The sequence below is a fragment of the Ptiloglossa arizonensis genome, chromosome 3, assembly GCF_051014685.1.
Source record: "Ptiloglossa arizonensis isolate GNS036 chromosome 3, iyPtiAriz1_principal, whole genome shotgun sequence".
NCBI lineage: Eukaryota > Metazoa > Arthropoda > Insecta > Hymenoptera > Colletidae > Ptiloglossa > Ptiloglossa arizonensis.
Window position 1 is genome coordinate 18,265,273 of NC_135050.1, and position 21,857 is coordinate 18,287,129.

The 21,857-nt window shown below is 41.7% G+C and overlaps 2 protein-coding genes across 3 annotated transcripts; both read left to right on the plus strand.

The window, feature by feature from the left end:
• The first annotated feature begins 6,057 nt into the window (after positions 1–6,057).
• Positions 6,058–13,085, plus strand: LOC143144767 (uncharacterized). The gene is made up of 3 exons (XM_076307523.1): positions 6,058–6,112; positions 8,838–8,934; positions 12,793–13,085. The coding sequence occupies exons 1-3, from the start codon at positions 6,098–6,100 to the stop codon at positions 13,035–13,037; spliced, it is 357 nt and encodes a 118-aa protein (XP_076163638.1). The 5' UTR covers positions 6,058–6,097; the 3' UTR covers positions 13,038–13,085.
• Positions 13,086–13,194: 109 nt separating this feature from the next.
• On the plus strand, positions 13,195–21,561 carry LOC143144766 (uncharacterized). 2 transcript variants are annotated; one of them, XM_076307521.1, is made up of 3 exons: positions 13,195–14,650; positions 17,940–18,006; positions 19,783–21,561. In XM_076307521.1, exons 1-3 carry the CDS (start codon positions 14,633–14,635, stop codon positions 21,426–21,428), a joined length of 1,731 nt encoding a protein of 576 aa, XP_076163636.1. In that variant the 5' UTR covers positions 13,195–14,632; the 3' UTR covers positions 21,429–21,561. The 2 variants fall into 2 exon arrangements, with proteins under 2 accessions (XP_076163636.1, XP_076163635.1); XM_076307520.1 differs by having other exon boundaries at positions 17,940–18,002.
• Positions 21,562–21,857: the final 296 nt, after the last annotated feature.

Sequence of the window (21,857 nt, forward strand, 5' to 3'; positions counted from 1 at the left end):
CGAAAGAGAAACGCGCCTCGGGACGAAGCAGGAACGATACTTCGATCGAACGAAAACGAGGAAGGAAAGAGTCGCGAGGAGTTTTTGAAAGAAGCGCCCGAAATTACCGACGAGGCGGTGGACGAGGAGCTCGACGGAGAAATTAACGAAGAAATTAACGAAGAATTTAACGAAGAAATTAACGACGAACGGGCGAAACGGAAAAGAAACGCGCCTCGAGACGTATCAGGAACGATATCTCCCTCGAATGGAAACAAGGAAGGAAAGAGTCACGAGGAATTATTGGACGAGGCACCCAAGCTGGCCGAGGATGTTATAGACGAAGAGATCAACGCTCGTTTCAACGGCACCGGTGAGGAAGATACAGACGAGGAGAATGCGAACGAAGAAGTCGAAGCGGAGGTACCGGACTTCGAATACGCGGAGATATCGAGCGAAGAACAGACCACCGATAACGTTGCACCGGAAACTAGCCCAGACTTGGAGAAGTATCCCTTCTACGGTAACGAGAAGCTGCCGAGTCCTTCGGCTTTGAAGTACGCGATCGATCCTGGAAGAGTGGCCAGAAAGACCTACGGTAAAATGAACTTCTACGACTCGCGAGACGCTTACAAGCAATGCGACGAAGTGGAGCCACCGTTGGAGGTGCTGCCTAAAGAAGAGGGTCCGGTTCCCGATAGAGACACCAAGGAGGATCTGCCGCGTCTGACCGGTTTGGGAGACAAGCTCGACTGCTTCAAAGCTAAATACTTCGACGAGGATCCATTCGACAATCCACTGTTCTTGGAGAAAGAAGTGGAGTATCCGACGTCTGCCTCGAGTTTCGACACCAAGCAGTTCGCGTCTAGGATCATGATGTTCCCGAAGGAAGACGACGACCTGGTTGTGCAACAATCTTCCAAACGACCGGAGAACCATCGTCGGAAGAAACCGGAAACCTCGACCATGAAGGCTCAGAAAACCGGACGACCTGTTCGTTACAAGACCTATCCGAAAGTCAGAAGGGTGACCAGACCACGCGTTTACAGAGTGAAGGGTGCGCGAGTGAAGATCGTGAAACCCTCTCGAAGACCCCAGAAGCACGTCAGACGACCTTCTACGTCCAACAGCGAAATCTCCTCGTTCTACATGCCCTACCAGACCCAGGTCTACGAAGACGTCATGGGTACGATCAAGAACATGGCCAATTCGTACCAAGTCGAGGAGATCACCACGGTACCAACGTCGGAGGAAACAATGGCGACCGATAGCGCCGGAACGAAGACCAATTCCACGAATTCCACCAGCATCGAAACGAAAGAGAAAGACGGTGTTTTGATCAACATCATCGAACGTCCGAGTAACGTGCACGTGAACATCGAAGGACTGATGCCACCGAAACTCTCGAACAGGTATCGCGCGACCTCCAACAGAAATAGGACTCCACAGAGGAACAGAACGAGAATGCAGCTGGTTCAGAAGTCTCCCGGACTTCGACGCGTCACTCGTCGTCAGAAGATTCGTATTTACAAACGAGACGCGGAAAAAGATGCGGACTATACGAATTCTTCGGTCGAGTTGACCTCGACGGAGAAAAATGTCGATGAAACGGTTTCGGGCGAAGGAAAGAGCGAAAATTCGAAAGAACAGTTCCATTCTTCCGAGGAGACGCGCGTCCCCGTCGAGAAGACACGAATTGTGATTTCAAGATCGACGAGGGGAAAAGGGAAATCGAAAGTTCCTAAAACCGTGTCGATCGACAGCTCGAGCACCGACGAGGATTCGAAGAAGCAAAAATCTCAGAGGGTCGTCTACACGATCAAGGACAGAATCAGGTACTCGAAACCGAAGTCAGAGGTGAGAAGAATTGGGAAATTCGTGGACGAACCAAAAGCGGAAGAGGATCGTAGAAGAAACGAACCGAGATACAATTATATCAGAAGAAGGCCTCCGAACTCGGTATCGATCACGACCGAGACGTCTTCGATCAATTTGTCGGATAATATCGATCGGACAGGTCCAACAGTTGCGACTGTGGCAGAGACTACCGATAGAATCGTTGAGTCGAACGGTCGAGAATTTTCGAAAGAAGATCGAGAAACTCGGTACGTTGCTCGTGACATCGACAACGAGAAATCGAATTTTACCGAGAATCTTGACGATAGCTCTAAGAAAGGTTCGGACGAGCATTCTTCGAACGCGACCGGTTACGCGGTTCACGAAAACGTCGACGAGATTCAAACGACCACGTCGTCGACGCTCTCCAACTTGAACGCATTCCTGGACAACGATCATCCAGGGTACACGGAGTTCTCTTCCGAAGAACTGAAGAAATCGTTGTTCCAGCGTAACAACGACTCCAAAGACTCGAACTCCAATTACGATTCCACGAACTCGAAGCAGAGCAACGAGAAAGACGACGACTCGAGGACGTTTCATCGATCGTACCTCTCCGACGAGGAGTCTTCGGAGAAGTTGGAGACCAAGGGAAAGCTACGACCTGGAGCGGAGTCGTCGGAGGAGAGTTCATCGAATGAGACCTCGTCGAAAGAGACTTCGTCGACAGAGGACAAAACCTTCTTCTCCTATCCGGCCAGGCCTTCTTCTCCAGCGGAGAACTTCGAGGACGCCAAGTACACGGAGCTTGGTCCACGCGTGAACAAACCAGCGTTTCTTCATCCCCCGTTCTCGAGATACGAGAACTCTCGTCGTGAAAGCTCCGAGGAGGATTCCAAGGAGACCGAGGAAACCGAGGAGGCAAAGGAGTACGTGTTCCCGTGGTACAGGGACAAGGAGGACGAGAATCGAGAGACTCGCGATCGATATCGCGGTAGGTCGATAGGCGAGTACGAGTATCCTTGGGAGAGAAGGGAACGTTTGGCGCGCGAGGAGAGGCGAAAGAGAGAGGGAAAACGGAAGAGGTTGAGCTTCGACGACGAAGAGGACGACACCTTCGCGAGGAAGTATCGAAGGAACGTCTATCCGCGTGGAAGGTATCGATATTGGACTCGCAAGGAAGAGGACGCTTCGGGGGAGGACGCGTCCGACAACGTGGAGAGCAGCAGCGAGTACAAACCCATCATGAAGTACAGCAGCAGGTACAGTTCGAAGAATGCTACCAAGCCTGTTGACCAGAAATCCTCGAGCGTGGAGCAGATCAGCAGATCGATCAAGAAGATCCTCGACGGTGATACCGAAGAGAGATCGTCCATAGAGAACACTTCTTCTCAAGAAAAAAAGTCTCCAGTTTCTTACAAAAGTCGTGGAATTTCCAGAGGGACGATCGTCCCCGAGGATGTCACTTTGGCACCTACAAGAAGAACCGGGAGAAAGGAGACCTCGAGGACTTCGACAACGGATAGAGACGTAACATCCGACACGAGGAACTCGTCGAAGAAAAATTCCAGCGCGTTGTCGAGAAACACTTTGATGAATTCCGAATCCCAATTGACGGTGGTCACGGTCAATCCTCGCGAAGTCACGAACGCGACTAGGGAATTGAACTCTACGAGACCATCGAAAAGAAGACGCAGACCCGTAAAGAGTGTTGTTTCTCTCGTGGAGAGTATGACGAGATCGGTGATCGATGCCAACAGAACTCGTCGGAGACAGAAACCTGCAAGCCCTGTCACGGTTGCTCCCTCGACGAGTACAACTTCAGCGCCGAGGGTCGTCAAGAGGAAGCCTCAGAAATTGATAAAGATTTTGAAGAAAAGTGTCGTCTCCAAGGTGAGGAATAAATCGAGCAACGTTGACAACGAGGGAGAGAAAAATGTGGAAACGTCGACTCTGAGAAGCAGAATATTGAGTCGTTCCGGGTTAGCGAAAGAAAATGGCGAGGGAGATGATCGAACGAACGAAGAATCGAAGAAATTTGTTCAAAGTACGACCGATAGGGAGTCACGAGAAGAAAGTTTCGAGGGGAAGGAGAAATTGCAAGGAAGTATCGGTGACCAGAAAGGAAATGGAGCGAATCAGAGTTCGGAAAGTAAATCCGTTAAGATCGAAGGAGAATTCGATCATGAAGGTGCTAGGGTGATCGAAGAAGTCAGCGACTTTGAGAAAATATTGCCCGGAAAGAGCGAGGATAAGGGATTCGAGTTCAAGGACGACAGGATCGAGGCGTTGAGCGATTTTGACAGATCGAACGATTCAACCGATGGCGGTGAAGATTACGAAGACGAGATCAAAAGTGTCTCGAAGTCGGATGGAAATTTCACACCGCAGAACAGAGCTGTTCAACTATCTGAGCAAGGATCGAGAGAAATCGTTTCCACCGTGTCCTGGATATCGGAGAATTACGATTTCTAAGATGGACGTTGCTTCTTTTTTTATTCATTTACGAATTTGATTTTGAAGGATCGAGATGAAACTAGAAAAATTGCAAATTGGATGGGAGATGTCGTTTCCATCGCTGATTTTGAGAAGGAAACGAAGAGAAGAACGATTAGCAAGATGAGAAGGAAAAGGAAAGAACAATTACAACGAAGACTTTATTATTAGGTATAACGTCGTAAATAAGTATTGTTAAAAATGTTACCCTCTGTGGTAATTTATGATACGGTTCATCGAACGAGAACTTTTATACAATTATACAACTAAAATATTCCATTTCATTTCTATAGATTTTCGTTAGATACGCGAGTTTCTATATTTGTTATTGTTAATTGCTTTGTCTGTAATTTGTATTGTTGTACATAAATCGGAGCATTTTGAATAAAGATAAATGTTGCACGGAAGCAGGAAACCTTTCATTTTGATTCATTTTATATCGACTATTGTCTTTTTCTAAAAATAGTTCGCTACGTATGAGAGCATTAAACTATAATAATTACACCGATTACGTAACCATGTTCCATGCTTCTGGGCTGGATAACCTTGGTCCAATTACAGAAGCTGGTACGTCACAATTTCTCCGCAAGATTTAATAGGTAAATAATTTTTCCGTTCGTTGTTATACACTAGACCCAGTAAATAGTTGATAGATAATTCTCTCGTGGTAAATGGTGTACATGAATTTAACGAGGTACTATGTCGGCTGAGGAAAATGATGCATAACGTTGAGGTGCTGTTAAACAAAGCATCCTACAATTAGAATATAACGACTTTATTTAATTAATCATGTTTGCAGACTTCACGGTCTGAATATTGCTACGACTAGAAAATTATCTGGATAAAATAATTAAATAATCGACGTTAAATGTGACCATTGACGATATGGAACGGAGTGATTAAATGCTTAAAAATTGAACGAAATAATTTTGTCTCTCGAACGTCGAATAATATTCATTAATTCTATATGTTTTAAATAGTATCTTTCAATATTAACTCGGTTAATAATCATCAATCTTCTGAATCGGTAATTCCAAATTAGCAATTCTCAACTTTCTCAATTAGGTGTTACAAATCATTCTAATCAACATTTTGTACCTAGGAATTTTCATTGTTTCCAGTCGGCGAATGAAAAATTTTCAATTAGAATCTCTCGATTATTTCTCACAACTAGACTGTGAAGCAATAGTTTGCTTCCATTTGTATTGAAATGTTTCGAATAATTATAAATTAAATTGTTACTGTTTGTTTCTCACGGAATTAAGAAATAAAAAAACATGTTTACTTCTCTTTCACCTAGTCTTGCTCATTGTTACAATGCCTTCCTCGCTTCGTGCACAATACAATCTACCTCAATCGACTCGATTGTGGCGTAAACGTTTGATCGAATTTCGATTGGATGTCGCTTTCGAAATATCCGTAAATTTGTCACGCGCGTTAACGTCATAGAAATTCCGGCACGTTTACCGAATCGGATCACGAGGTAAATTCATTTTCTTCGATAGAAATACGAAGAAACGTGGATTACTTTAGCAACTCGTGATCAGCTTAGACGATGTGAGAGGTAAGTCAGCGTTCGCCAAGGTTAAGGTGGACAATATCCTCCATTTACATACGCACTGCATTCTAATAAAATCCTGCCTCGCTGACTGTAACATTCGGTACTGAAAGGGAATAGTAGCCTTTGATTGGCCAATTCGGAGGCCAAGCCCCGTATATAATTCGATCTTTGCATTAGTACTTTAGTTTCGTTCTGATCTTGCGTCGCGACACCGAAAGAGTCAATATGCTTTCTTCGAAGGTACGTGAAAGATATCGTACACACGTTTCGAGAGAAACAAGAAATTGGGAAGTAATTCTAGTTCCGTGATTATGCAAATAGAGACATTTAAGGTGTGGTGGGAATCGACGGTGCCGTACGTTGACTCGCGAAAACGAATCTCCGTATCGAAAAATGAATAGAAATTTTCGTCGTGAAGTGCATCGGGAGAAACAATTGGTGAACGCGAGAGAAGAACCCCCAAAACAATTCGAATCGACTAAAGAATACGATCCAAGATCAGCTTCGTTGAAGCAATATTTTGAGTAACTTTGAACATTGAATGAGATATTCCACCGTATCGAGATAGGATGGACGCCCTGTAGATGCCAAAAATATCGGTTTATAAAGATCCAATTATTTTGCTTCATTTTTTAAATATTTAAATACCTCAACTGTAATTTGGTTTAAAATTTACGATATTGTAGTATTCCACGGTTGCGAAAGATGTGGAAATTTTTAGAACAACTTGCATACACCGACTAGAAAATTAAATTCATCGTATAATGTTGTAGAGTGTAATTAACTCCGTATAATATTAACGAGAGCATAAAAAGAGAATGCGACAAAGGTATATCAGTACCATATCAATAGACGGAACGTTGTTCCTTACACGATAACTAGGAACTACGCTCGTGACCGGTATTAACTAGAATTAAAAGCGAAAACGGTCAAGCATGAGCCTGATATAGATCACATGACTAACTCTGTGAGAGGTGACTGGGTTCTGCAAGGTCCATATGTTTCACAGCACCGTGAATAATAGATGTCCATTGAACTTTACGAGTGAAATGCAGATAGCTGAAGTTCATTGAAACCATTCATTAAATAATCTTTTCACAATTCTATTGTCGTAGTTGTTTGTCCATTGTCTTTGTCATCGAGGGAACAGAGAGAACAGTTAACTGACATTCTTCCCGCAAGGAAAGCAAATCAATCGGTGTACGATAAACTCCTATGCACAAACGTGTTTCACGATTCCAGTGGGTTAGTTTTCTGGCAAACTATTTTCCTTTGGAAAAATAATCGATTCGAGGATAGGAAGACTTAAAAGTTTCTTCTTTCGCGTACACAGGGAAGAAGTCATCTTTCCCGTAGCAATAAACATTTATTTTTACCCCAGTAACTAGCATCACCACTTCCTAAGTTACCACTTGGTAACTTAAGAATTTTTTCATTCTCACCTACAAATTCGAGAATTTTTTAGTTGTCATCTACTAACTCGGGAATATTTTCATTTTCGAGTCATTTTTTTCTGTCGTTACATCCTCTCAGAAAAATCTTATCCTAGAGCGCCAACTAGCGTTTTTTTCATACGGAATTTATATTCCTCGCGAAGAGACGTCAGTAATATAGCTAGCTATTGTTGATTTATTTTTTTTCTTCGTGAAATTCACTGATTTTTGCCAAATAGAGATTGAAAACGTTCCGTTAAATATCGCGAGATTAAACGATGAGAAACGATTACAAATATGTATATTTAATAAAGAAAGTAGGCGTTAATTGAACGCAGACTTCGATCTCCTTGGCTTCGCCACGCGCTCAATCCTTCGAAAAACGATAAAAATTCTTTCGTTCCGCGCTAACTAACGTTCTTTCCATACGGAATACGTTTCCCTCGCTGAAAGAATGTACGGGGCTGGCTTTCCTCGTAGACCTTCGCGTCAACAAGATCGTGTGATTACGAAAATCATCGAAATAATATCCTTGGTAGCAATTGGCAGACAGTAATCTTACTCCGCGTATATAATTCGATCTCCGACATCGTACTCGAATTTCGTTACTGTTTCGCGATTCGCGAACGAGAAGCGACAATTTCAATATTTATCGCGCACGTACGAACGAAAGTATACTCGAGTATTTCGAAACGAGCTACCTTCGCGCTAAAAGTTTCCGGAGAAAGAGAAACCGTTTAACGTCTAACAATTAACGCTTCAAAACTGTTTGTTTAATGTTTCGCGAAATTTCTACATTTGTACACAACAACGGTGGGTAAATTGTTCTGCTTGCTTGCCTCAAACGCACTACCAAACGAGGCAAAATATAAAACGCAAATAATACTATGCTTTCTATCTGCGATTTTCATTCCCTGTTCTTATTTAATCTTTAAATGCACATGGTCGCACGACTGCAACATTATTTATTTTTCGTTTATACAGATGGTACGAGCTACCAGCGACGTGTTTCTTTTTTACCTATTTTTGTAGTTTTTAAATATAATTTTGTTAGTTTTAATTTATTTCCCACTCGGTGCCTAATTACTACAACGAGTCAAATAATTTCTTTCGATTTTATTTTCGAAAGAAGTATACATTTGAGATTTGAATCTGATCCGGTACAATTGTATTCAAGGATTAATATTTGACTGGGAGTAATTTACTGCGGCGTTAATAATATAACATTTTTCGTTCCAATGTAAAGAGATCGAGTTTACGTACAGCATTTATTTCAAAATATTTCTAAGATAAAATATTTCCCTGTTTGAAATTACTAGGTCGTTTAGACTAGAGCAGATGTCCCACAAACGTAAGCACAAATAGTTTTAAATTGAAAATACAATATTGGTAAACCGGAATTCAAATTAAAAGTATTTTACTTTAGTTTGGAGTAACTTGAAAAGAACACGTTCGTGTTCTTATACGATAATAATTACACGATACTTTATCGACCGGTATCACATTTACTGTCAACAGTTCATTGTTTGCAGACCACTTTGCTGTTGTCTCTGATTGTTTTGATAAACTTATCGACAGTCGCACCGGACAGCGCTGGACTCGTGGAAATGGTGAACGGATTGGCGTACGGTAAGTCAGTTTGTTTCTCCAGTAACGCAAAGTTTACGTAAACCTATCGCTATATACGATTATAAACGAGACATAGAATAGACCTACAATTCGATGCAAGAATATGTCGCACAATTTGGGGAAGTTTTAGAGGTCCCTTACCATTTCGATATTAAATTTAATGTTATCGATTTAGAATGGAATAAGATGCCAGCGCTATAAGCGGTAAAATTTAAAAAGAATAATCTGAGAAAATCTACGCTTTGACTAGACCTATCGATTTTAAAAAATATTGCAAGAATAAGGAAAAACGAGTTATACAATAAATATTGCGGATTATTCCTTTTCGTGCCACATGGTTGGGGACTTCGTGAGTCCCCTTTACCATTTCCGTGTCACTTCCAACGTTATCGATTCAGACTGGAATAAAAGTCTAGCACAAACACGTGCGAGTACGAGACCGATAGTTTTATCGTTAAAAGAACAAATACATACTTTTTCACCTATGTGCGTTATTCGAACAAATTTGTATCTACATAAACTTTTAATCGTTACAAACGAACACTACGATTAACGAATAACGATTATGGATATAAAATATATCGAATTAAACGTTCATTCGGATAATTTTTCTAATAAATGTGTATTTAATATTTCAACGAAGAAGAAAATTTGATTGCTGTCACAACTGATCAACGAAGGAAGTTTTCAAGGGAACCTGCCTGATGAAGGTTATTTATAATAAAATTTTTGTTGTATTTTGGCATATATTTCTCGCTAATTAAATAGGAATAATGGAACCGCACATATCAACTCTATCTTTGCAAAAATCAATTATTTCTACTTATACTTATACTGAATAAGATAGTTTTAGATCGAATTTAGATAGTATTTAATTATGACAACATCGTGTAAAATGTACTTACGTGTGCCAACCAAGAAACAAACTATTGTATAACAACTGACGAACACAGTGATAAAGTGGTACCAGGAATGACTCTCCGTCCAAAGATGGAGAGTCTCTTCTTTCTTCGGACTGCAATCCCCAACCTGCAACTTAAACCTAGTCTCGAGATTCCGTGCAGCACGTGGACGTTAATGATTCTAGGAACCGCTGTCCGTGAACACGTGGAAAATTCCAAGTGGGTGCATTCGTTTCAAGATCTATCGCCTCAATTGCAATCACGAATAACAACTTTAAAGTATGGAGTCCAAAGTGGAAAGTGTCTAAAGATAAACTAGGAAAACCGAAATCAAAGCCAAAAAGGTACTGAAGAAACGCGCGAACGTGGAAAGTACATCGTGCGGAATATATTAGCCCGATGTCAGTCATTCGCACGGATTATTATTATAAATCTTACAGGCTGAGTCATCGTGCCCATTGCCTTTGCTCACGTAAGTAACATCGAAGTGCTTAAGTAACGTACTCATAAAAATTCAAAAACGAGTATCGAGCAGATGTTAATATTGAAAATTGAATTCTTTTCAAGAAAAGACTGCAAATGCAATTTTCCAACTTTGTATTTTCAATGCATCCAAGTGTACGTATCGTGTTACTTTGTCTCGGGGAGCAATCTATTGCGTAATTTCTTCTTTTAGATATTAAAAATCCTTCAACGCAAATAGACGTGTACTTGAAGTATCGTCGATAGGAAATCATCAAATAATATTTCAATGTGTAACTTGAAGAGTAGAATATTCATCGTACAGTAAAGCATAAACAATAATTCTTTGGTTGATTCGTTATTTAGAATCGTTTCAAGGAAATGAAATACAATAAAAATTCTTGAATTAAACAACTTACATTCGTATGCTTATGCTTCATTAAAATGCTCGAAGATTCATATCTGTGACAAAAATTTTTTATGTTCAAATATTCTGTTTACTCGTATATCCTAAGAAACTATTCTAAATTCGTAGCCGATCAGCTTGGTATTACTCGCGACGAATAATAATTTTTCGTTGCGAGTAATACCAATTACTAGGTCTCACCACGTTGAGGCTGCTGCGAGCGGAAATCTAGACGGAGATAGATAGAATCGAACTTTTATCGATCTCCCTCGTCATACAGTACAAACGAAGTTACTAAATCGAGGAGATGGAAGAAATCAAAGTTCCTTCGATCTTCTCGTTTAGTTCTGCCGAGCAATTACATCGCCCGCGGGTTCGTTAATCTTAACTTTAGAATAAGTTAGGTGTAAGCCCACCCTGTACGAATCTTTGTACTCTGCCAAGCAATTATAAAAATAGTAATCTTTTTTTTGCTCGCTTCCACGTTTTTCAGTCCGGTCGCCTCTGCTCATTGCATAAGCAAGTGACCGGCCGCGTAGCTGGTCCGAACGATCAATTGCCATCTCTTCTCGTGCGTCCGCTTCCAGAGGAAGATGTTGCGAACACAGAGGGAGATGTTTTATCTCTGTCTCTGTGGAAGTCAACAGTAACTTCGTTTGTACTGCGTGTCGAGGGAGATCATTGAAACTTTGATTCCATCTATCTCTCTTCGGGTCTCCACTCGCAGCAACCTCCACGTGGTGAGACCTGGTAATCGGTATTGCTCGCGACGAACAATAATTCTTAGCCGCGAGTAGTACCGAGCTAATTGGCTGCGAATTTAGAATAGATATTTAAGATAAGAAACACTTGAATACTTTTAAAAGCAACGTTTCTACAATGCGTCTGAATATTAATGTTAGAATACGCATCTTGTTTATGTATTAGAAATGATCGGTTTGCCAATAGAAATTAATTAAAAAAAGGCGGACAAATATTTATATATTAAATATCGGAAAGTGTTTATTTAAAATAATTAATTCTAGCTATGTTTAATTCCTACATTATACGCACAATTCGAATCGATAACATTGGAAGTGATATGAAAATGGTTAGGGAACTCGCGAGACTCGTATGACATTACAAACATTGCCTTTTACAGGCTTTCAGTTTGAATCGATAACATTGGATGTGATACCGAAATGGTAATGTGCTTCGAATGGTGTAACACGTTCTTTCATTTGAGTTTATCCTCTATCTTTTGCGTAGGATCACTGTCCACTATTTTCAAAATTATTTGTTATTATAGTATAACTATATATGTTGAAACACAGTTGGCGCTAATCGTAGTGTTTGTAATTGTTATTGCTTTGTATTCGATAATATAACTACAGAGGACGACACCATCTTGCAAGACCACTTCGGTCGGATTCCTTTCACTTTCTAACATAAAAAGTTTGAAAGACCGAAGATGGAATTCTGATCCGTTAGAAAAATGAGTAAAGTACAAATTATGACATATATTAATCATTACTTGTATTTTCTCGATTATAATCATCGCTATTAAGAAGTGTAGACTTCGTTCTACAGACTTCAATAATTGGGTAATTAGTGCCACTCACTACAGTTCGAGTAGTGCAACGAGTAGACATGAAAATAAATAGACAACTGAGATCATTTTATTTCGCTATAATCGTCATAAGAATAAGATTTATAAAAAATGTTTACGTAGATTCGCATATTTAACAAAAAGCGACAGAGTTTGAATCGACTCAAATTTCAAATAATTAAAAGAAATTCGACGACTTATAATTACTCGAGTATTTCACATATTTGAGTAGCAGAATAAATTGGTTCTGTTGTTTCTTTAATTTTACATAGTGTATCGAGTCAAATTCAAAAAATGAATTCGATTTCGATCGAACTATTTCACTTATTTCGATCCATTTTACACAGATATTCGAACAATTGCACGCTTGTCGAGTAATGATTAGTCGACTTTCACAGATTTTGAAATTCGAGTGCACGAATATTTTAATTATTCAAGCGGCTATAGGTCGCACGTCCTTTCACCTCGGTTTTCTGCTACCTATTGTTCTTTCGTTGCAGGTGGCATCCCATACGGAAGCGTAACCGGCATGGTATCGAAGTATCCAGGATTTATGAGACAACAAATTAATACCCTTCAGGCTCGTCAATTAAACGGATTGAATTCTGTCCAACCAGTGGTTGTCAGTCCGAATTTTAAAACCACTCGACTAGTGGGAGTGCAACCGCAAGCAGTGCAAATTTACAATGTTCCTCGTATTGTTGGTCCTGGTGTTGTTGGCTCGATCGCTCACATACGATATTGAATACGATTAATTGTCAAAATGTTAGAGATAAATGATATAAAAGTTTCATTGATGTTAATATTACGACGTCTCCTTGAACTCGATTCACTTTTCATTATTTTGTTAGATACATCGTCTCGTGTCAAAGAATACACATTGTTTGTTCGTCGATGCGTATATTAAAATGCAATTTTGTATTAATCAAGGAATGATACGCGATCGCATATTAAATACAAAGTAGAATGTTCAAAGGAAGAAAAAGTAGAACGCGAAGATGCGGTAACTTTTACAAATTACGTCGTTATTGATTTTTAAAGCAATGTTTCAACAATGAAGATGCTCCTCTGAACGTAGAAGGAATAATATTAAATAAATGTTCAGGTGTCGGACGAGAGTGCAAAGTAACAACGATTCTTACACTTGTATTGACGCAAACTGGTTTCTTGACAAGGTGTTTAAGTTTATTGCAACACAAGAATACATACTTTTGAGTACGAAGATTATTATGTTGAGAATGTTGCATATAAGATTTTCTGAACGCATCGAACGTGTTCTAACTAATAAGTAGTCAGTTGGCTTATGGCCCTCTTCTTAGAACAATGACAATTATTTTTAGAAAGGTAACCCGCATGGTTCTTCAGCCTGCTTAGATCATCGATGATTCTTACGTTTCCGAGCGAAAGATTTTTGCAAATTTTCCAACGGAAAACAACAACGGTCAAATATTTAATCGGTGCAGCAATTAGCAAAACACTTATCAACGAAAATATTAAACTTTATCGTGCAAGGCTATAAGATTTAGGTTTTGGATACCGAGCATTTCTTGGGTAAGCAGCTACGTTGTAAAAATAAACCAGTAGTACCATAGATTTTAAACGGACAATGGATGAATTGTAGTTGTATGCAAATGTTATATAGATAAGAAAATTTCTCATAATTCTTATTGGAAGAATATTCCCTCTCAATTGAATTTACTCAATCACTGTGCAACGAGTGGGAAGAAGATTGGAAGGACGTTTTGACAAGCAACGAGTCGTTTGGATCGAACGATAATGGACGATCTTTCGCCTTCTGAATCAAATATTCAATTGTATTTCCAATTCACGTACCAAAATTCTATTCCAAAAATTCGGAGAATCAATACGACAAAGAAAACATTTTCAATAGATTCATTACTATTCTTGTGTAATCGTATACGTTCTTAACACAAATGAAAGATGTTTAATCTTACGTTTGAGAAGTGACAGACTAACGATAACCATTTTGTATTATTAACACACATCTTGGTACTACCAATTTGGAAATGCGTGATTTTAACACACCCAAATTCGTCGTCATCCGTTGAACAAATATTTTACGTCCAAATTTCAGGATTAAAAATTTACTACAAGGACCTGTACGTACATATTACCTGACAGGATAAAATCGAGATGCAAACAAAGTACTGATTTCGATCCCAGCTGTTCTTGCACGATCCTCGTAATACCCTCGCGTGGAATACGCAAAATTTACAGGACAGATGTCATTTGAATTAGGGCAAAAGCGTTTAAGGAGAGAAAGTATAAATGACATCGAGCACGGTGTATGGCTGTTAGTCGTGACGAGTCGCACGCACGATGCATTACCCGCTGCACGTGAGTACATGGACACTAATACGATCCTCGTTGATAGAAAACAAAAAGAGGAGCCACTCTTTCGTAACTACGAAGACGATATTCGTCCTACATCGATGCACCATGCGGTAACGAGGCAGCTTTCCGTACACGAATCGGGACAATTAATTTTCGGCCTGTTTGCCCTTAACGATCGCGCATCGGGTATCTGTGGGTTACAAAATGGATTGTTCTTTGTTCGCAGAGTTCAACTACTGACTTCTCTCGTGATACACTTTGGGTAAATATTCGAACCTCGAGACTTTCTGTTCAACGTTATAAACAAACTCGAATTCAAATTTTACGATAGTCGCAATCAATACTCGAACGTACTACAATTCGATCGAACCATTTTCTGTTACATCGTTATTAACGTAAAGGAGTATTTCTGCTACGTTAAGCAGTTCGATAACTCGGAACAGTGTACAGTGCACAATGCATGGGGTTGAATTCCAAAATGAAAAGAATCCTCGACGCGACGTATAGAAATAGAAAACCAGTGTATCGACAATTGGATAACAATGTACACTAATTTGTCCGTTGTGAAAGGTAGAAATTTACATCTGGTAAAAATTTGCAGTGTTGACAGCGATTGATAATTTATCGCTGCATAGTGCATCGCGTGTCGCAACACGGGGAGATAGTCTGTACACTCGCGCGATCGTGTTACTTTTCCGATAACAAATAACGAAATTAATTTTCGTTAAACGCTGGTGTTAAACGTTACTACGATCATTTCTTCCGAGCATCGTGTAACCCCTTTGATCGGATAAGACAAATTTAAATGAATCGATTAGTGCGCGCAGTGCGAAATCTGGCGGTGTCATTGTTTGCGATTGAGCACGACAATCGGGTTTCCGTAATCGCGATAAATTATTACGATTCGCGAATAATTGTGCTACACAGGTGTTGTACAAGATTTATGCGTGCCGGATAAATTTTAATGAACTGTTCCACAATACGCCGGCTGCGAGCTTTGTGTTTCTGTACATTCAAAAGTGCATGTCCTTGCAAGAAGAAAGGATCAGACGTTGCATAATCATGCTAATTGCGATCCGAGTACAACAATATGAGATCGTCCGTGCCTTGTGTTCTGAGAATGAATTCCACTTAAGGTCCACGCAATTAATTGTAAATAAAAATATGTATCTAAGAGTGAGTTCCATTGAATGCACCGCGATGATGAAAGTACGCTAATTGTCGAAAGAGCGTCGCAACGTGTCTCGTTTTCTTCATTTTTAAGAACATCTCTCTCACCGTCTCAATAGCGTGTGCTTAACGAACGCAGCCTCACGGTGCATACGTATTCAGGAAATGGTAACGATGAAAAATCGAACCGTTCGTTGATTCGTTCCAATTGGAATTTCATTCGATGAATGTAAATCGTATCGTATCGTATTTTAGATTACAACGGTAGCCATTCACGAGGACACTGTCGTGTGTAAATAGCCACGCATGCCTTATTGCGATCGCGTAATACGCTGCTCGTCGAAATCAACCTGGTGAATGAGTAAACTATGAATGAAACGTAAAATAATTGCTCTCTCGATTTTTACAATAATTAATTATTCATTCGATGATCGATGCCTATCGGAGAGTCTTTCATTAACCTTCCTTATCTTTACGAGTATCTTCTCTAAATCGATCGATTCGTTTGTTACGATGTCGAATAATTATCCGATTCGAAAGTGTTTACTTTACGCAGACACGGTATTAAAAATATTTGAAAAATTTTCTTCTCGAAGAAAGAGTTCCATACCGTAATGAAAAGGGGATATCGTCCGAGTATCAACGTTCAGACCGATTTGCAATTGTGTAACTCTATGATTATCGTTTGACAAAACGTCGAAACTAATAAGTAGTAATTCACCGTGGCTATTTTCTTGAACGAACTGCAATTATCGTGTCGGTCATTGCAGTTCGCTTTCCTGCTTTCTTCTGTGCGTGCCGTATATTTCACAATGTATCATCGATGTTATCCAACACTGGCCAATTATTTTCACAATCATACGCGGCCAATTTCGTTCTTGAGAATTCCGCGAATTTCAGGAAGCAGATACGTTCGTGGCGATCGATTGATTCGTCAAGCGTTTCGACCTCGGGAAGAACAGGTTCCATCGTGAGAAACGAACAATATTGATTGCTTTCCTTTATGGGAATGTGGGATGCTACGACAAAACACGAATACCTGGAATTCTTCTCTGATCGACCATGGTAACCCTAAACATTGGCGCATGATCGATGTCCAAGTGAGAAAGGAATCGACGAACGTTTCTAACGTGATAAATCATACGCAGACCGCGTTTAAAGTTAGACACGGAAATGTTCAAATATAAAAATAACGATACGCGCGAAGAACAAGTAGCGTTGAAAACGAGATGGAATTTCGTAATCGCGAGTAGACTCTCCGCGTTTGGATCGCGAATCGACGAGAACGATCTGGTCGTTTCACGAGTTCTTGAAAAATATGAATTTTCAACGATTTTTGCCCAAAGCTGAATTCACTTAGCGGTATTTCTTCGGTTGTCTCGACTTTAGAACAAATACCATAAATTGTCTCGGTTCTCGCAAAGCATGGTTCGCAATTCAACAAAAATATCAACCGTCTTGCGAAATCTCGCTTCGTAGATCTATCGAGATTACTTTTAATACCTGTTTGTAGCTGGCCAAAGATTCACACGATTGAATTACGCAAAGGCTTGCGTAGCGATTCAACGCATTGTAAATGAAACTCAAAATCTGACCCATCCAAAATTTTACGATCTAATGGTTTCGAAATATAGAAACGCCGCGTAAAGATCAAGGCGCCTCTGTTCGTTTGTGTTCGAAATTTAAATTGATTGTTAATTCGATGTACGGTCGTCGGCGAAAAAAAAAGAAAAAAAAAAAAGAAGAAATGTTAGAATCCTCGGGTGGTCGTTTCGCAACTACGATCGAGCGCGTAACGTTCGAGCGTTTCTACTCTAGCGATTCGGCGATTGCACCCTCGAAAATTTACACAATCGGCCACGGTGTCGCGTCGGGTAAACAAGTGTGTCACGTACGAAACGGTGCGTTGATCTTCGTATTTGCGCGGGTACACGCGCATTGCGTCACGCAATGGCGAATAAAACATCGTATTACGGAAAATTGCCGGCCGTGGTATCGGGAGGGGTCTCATTACGTGGCCCGCGTTACGCAGCCCAGGGGAAGCGGAGATTTTCACGATACAAAGAGAAAGAACGAGCCCCCGTTTCCCTCGTGTCTGACTCTCGCTTTTGTCCTGTTGCAGATAACGGTGTTCTGCGCGGGCCTTTGGATCCTACGGGGCGGTGCCCATGCGGCAAAAACCGGCGTCAGTAAGCAGATTATTATGTCGTTCTGGGAATCCGTGAATGGTCTGCGTACACGTCCTTGAACTACTTATTAAAACAATAACGACTACATTTAACGGCACCGATTACTCGATATGTGTCATTAACGCTGTCCTTTGTTCTTTAATAACGATAGCACCAACGTTCGCGTTGTTCTCGCAATTCTGCATCGGTTACGGAGCTGTGTCACAGTCGGAACGTTCGCGTTCTTCTTGTAATACTAGATCGATTACGGAGCTACACCGTAGTCGCAACGTTCGCGTTGTCATTACGATTCTACGTCGGATAGAAAACTATTCGAACACTGTGGAATACATTTCACGACTTTGAACGGAAGAATGCATAGTTTTTGTCCGGGTACAAGTTTCGAACGACGAATAAAGGATAAATAACTTTTTGTGCGTTACTCGTCGAATAAAAATCAGAATGTTAATTATCCAATAATATATACACATAGACGCGTATACATACAAATTTAACCGTTCCTCGCATAAACATCGCGAACGAATCGCTATGCGTTGGTCGTATTCGTTGTATTTCGTTCGAATAAAATTTCCTCCGTCTCCGACCACGAATAAGAAATATTTCATTTCGATTTACAATCGATTCGAATCGTTTCGTGTTACCGATGGACGTAAGCGGCCTGCTCGTCCGCTCGTGTTCTTTCGTCGCTGGACGTACACGCGTTGAAGTCACCGAAAACGATCGTCGGAAAAATTCCAAACGACGAAACAACGCGAAAGGAATCTTCTAGGTCGTGGCGGCGTTGACTTCGATCCATTTTGCGCGTTATATATTCGCGCGTTACGTAACAGGAACGGGAAACTACCGACCGAAATGTCAGATGGATAAATTAAGCGCAATCGCGGTGTCCCACGCTGAAACGATGCGAAATTTGTCAGCCTCGCGTCGACCGAATCGGGGCAAAAGGTTTTAAGGGGAGAAAGTGCAAGTGACGTCTCGCATGATGCATGCCTGTTAGCCATCACGAGCTGCGCGCACGACGCACGCGAGTACGCGTACGTTAACGCGACGAAGGAAAGAAGAAGAAAAAAAAAAAGAGACACAAATTACATTTTGCAAGAAACATCGACGACGCTCCCCCGTGGGGTGACACCGCTCACCTTCGCGACGTGTAAATCAAGGAAATTAATTCTCGATTCGATCCAACGATTGCACCGGGACTGTACGTATACATTGCACCGTTGATTGCCTTCTCTTCTTCCCCGTGTTTTGCAAATTCGCGACGTTTCGAGAACGTTCGATAAGAAACGACCTGGTAGCTATCGTTGTCGGACAGGGTCGAAGAATTTCGAGCGGACGACCGCGCGAGTAGAAAATATCAACAAGTTTTTCGACGCCTACGAAATCCGCGACAAACGAGCGGTGTTCGCGACGCCGTAAACAACCGATTGCGCGAAACGACGTATAAATAACGAGCCACGAGCGCACGAATTTTAATCGAGGAGACTTCTTTTGTCCATTCGTTGATTTCACGTTGCTCGAAACCGCAACTGGCGGCGATACTCGGCCCACCGGTACACGATTTCCGCTCGTCGTCCCGACGGAATTTCTATATTATTCAAATTTTGACCGCGATGGGCAAAACCTTAGACGCGGGTTTCCGTGCGCGCGAAATCGCTTATGGTAATTATTCGTGATTACGCACGAGACGGCGCTTCGATTGGCCCGGGCGCCCATCGAAAATATTTATGTATATCAAACTTCGGACGCTTTCTAAATTGTGCATTTGCGTAATAGATCCTGAGGTGCTGACGTCGTTCGCGAAGAACGTCGCGTCGGTGTTGTCGTCGACCTTGCTGGGCGACTTCCAAGATTCGTCCACGAACCAATCGTCGTCCGCGAGTAATTGGTCCTCGTCGAGAAAGGCTCACGAGACGCGATCGTTGAACGCCGAGATTAACGCGAGTCCAGGGAACGCGGGGAAGGCTGTTGCTCGATCGAAGAGGTTCGCCCTAGGGCCTCGATCGTCCGACGAGGGAGGGAAATCGTTCCGGGACGATTTCGCGAGGTTCGACGTGCCTGGATACGAGAGAGGATACAACCAGGAACCCGTAAAAGCGTCCCAGTTCTCTGCGAACGGAGACTCCCGTCTTCCACGAGACGAGGGGAACCTGGAAGCAGCGGAGAACGTCAACTCGGACACCAGGAGCAACACCATCGATGCGGACATCGACGCAGCGTCTCTCCACCTGGCCGAACACTATCACAGGAGACTACCCGGCTACAAACCCGATATCGTCGACTCGCTGGAGAATGGAAATCATTACGGTCAATTCGGTTTCCATCCCAATTATCTCCATCGAGCAACCGGTACTGGCGTGCAACCCTTGGGCGTAGAAGGAATCGGAACGAACCCACCGACAAATCGAAACGTCCAACCGACCAGAATCATCCACAGACCGTACAATCTGAATTACCAGGGGCCCTTCCACGATTCTCAGCATCCACCGTTCGACAGACATCCAACGTTCCTCTATCCGAACGGCAGGGGGAACGGTCAACCACCGGGAAACGAACAGGTGGACGAGAATTCAGCGTCCAGGTTAACCGAGGATCAGAATCAAGGCCAATCGGCCATAGGGGGCTACGATTACAATCCTCGATTCCAATACCGACCCCCTTATCAGCCCGGATTCTACGGTCCCCCGTACTTTTACAATCCTCCTTACAACGATTCCTTCGATCCAGGCAACGGTGAACAACCTGGAAACAATTCTTCCAATGGGAATTTTCCAAACGGGTTCCCCGGGTACGGTTACAGTCCCTACGGTCCTTATCAACCGTATTATCCGAACTTCAACGGGTACGGGAAACATCCCCAACCTCAACCGGCCAACGAAAATTTGGGAAACACCGAACAACCGGCAAACGGCCAGGCGAATGGCAACGTCACGCATAATCAACCACCGTACGGGTATCCGGGAAACGGTCCGTTTTACGGGGACTTTCACTTCCCTGGATATCCTCTAGGACCTTTCAACGGCGGACCTTATCATCGTTTCAATCACGGATTTCATTATCATTTGACACCGCGGTTCAAAGGAGCTCCGTTTCTCCATCCGGAACCATATGGACATTTTCCATCGGGTCCTTGGTACCCGTTCGGAGGACCTTATCCCAAGAACAACGGTCATCCGCCCTCGATGACCGAGAACTCGCCTAAACCCGCCGAGGTCGAGAAAACGGTAAACGCTGGACCCGAGAATTCGTCCGGAAACAGCGACGCGGAAATGATATCCAAGATCAAACGGAAAACGATCGAGTCGTTGCCATCGCATCGATACGAGAAGATTCTATTTCCTTGGCCGTTGGCCAAAGAGAACGACAAAGTTGCGCGTCGGGAAGTTAACGTAGATAGGGATTCGAAGGATCGTGACGCGTAGAGAGAGAATTGGTCTACGGTGATCGTAATACTTGATTTCATTATTTATATCGACGCAAATTATATTCTGAAATACGCTCGAGATAATTTATGTAACTAGACGTTAAGTGGAAATAAAGGTTGATCGAACGAAGTGTTATTTTTACCGATTGTTCGTTTAAAAGTAACGATACCGATTTATTATTCGATGGAAATATCGATCGACCTCGTGCCTTAGGTATTGAATATTTGTTCCAAATGTTTTTGAATTTCTCTTTTTTCGAAATAAATAATTATCTAAAAAGAGGCGGAATATGCAACATAAATAACGTAAGAATTAGTCGATTATTGTCACTGTTGTTTCACTTAAAAGAAATTCAATGGAATTTCAGAATAGGAATACAACGATCGAAGTTCATTCTACGAGAGGCTTTCAACGACAGTCGTAAAA

Excerpts from the sequence above, each read along its gene's own strand:
- LOC143144767 (XM_076307523.1), top strand. Across the intron at positions 8,935-12,792 it reads GGTGAACGGATTGGCGTACG|GTGGCATCCCATACGGAAGC; the intron begins GTAAGTCAGTTT and ends CTTTCGTTGCAG.
- LOC143144766 (XM_076307520.1), top strand. The coding sequence starts at position 14,536 with ATGTCATTTGAATTAGGGCAAAAGCGTTTAAGGAGAGAAAGTATAAAT. Across the intron at positions 14,651-17,939 it reads CGATGCATTACCCGCTGCAC|ATAACGGTGTTCTGCGCGGG; the intron begins GTGAGTACATGG and ends GTCCTGTTGCAG. Across the intron at positions 18,003-19,782 it reads CCCATGCGGCAAAAACCGGC|ATCCTGAGGTGCTGACGTCG; the intron begins GTCAGTAAGCAG and ends TTTGCGTAATAG.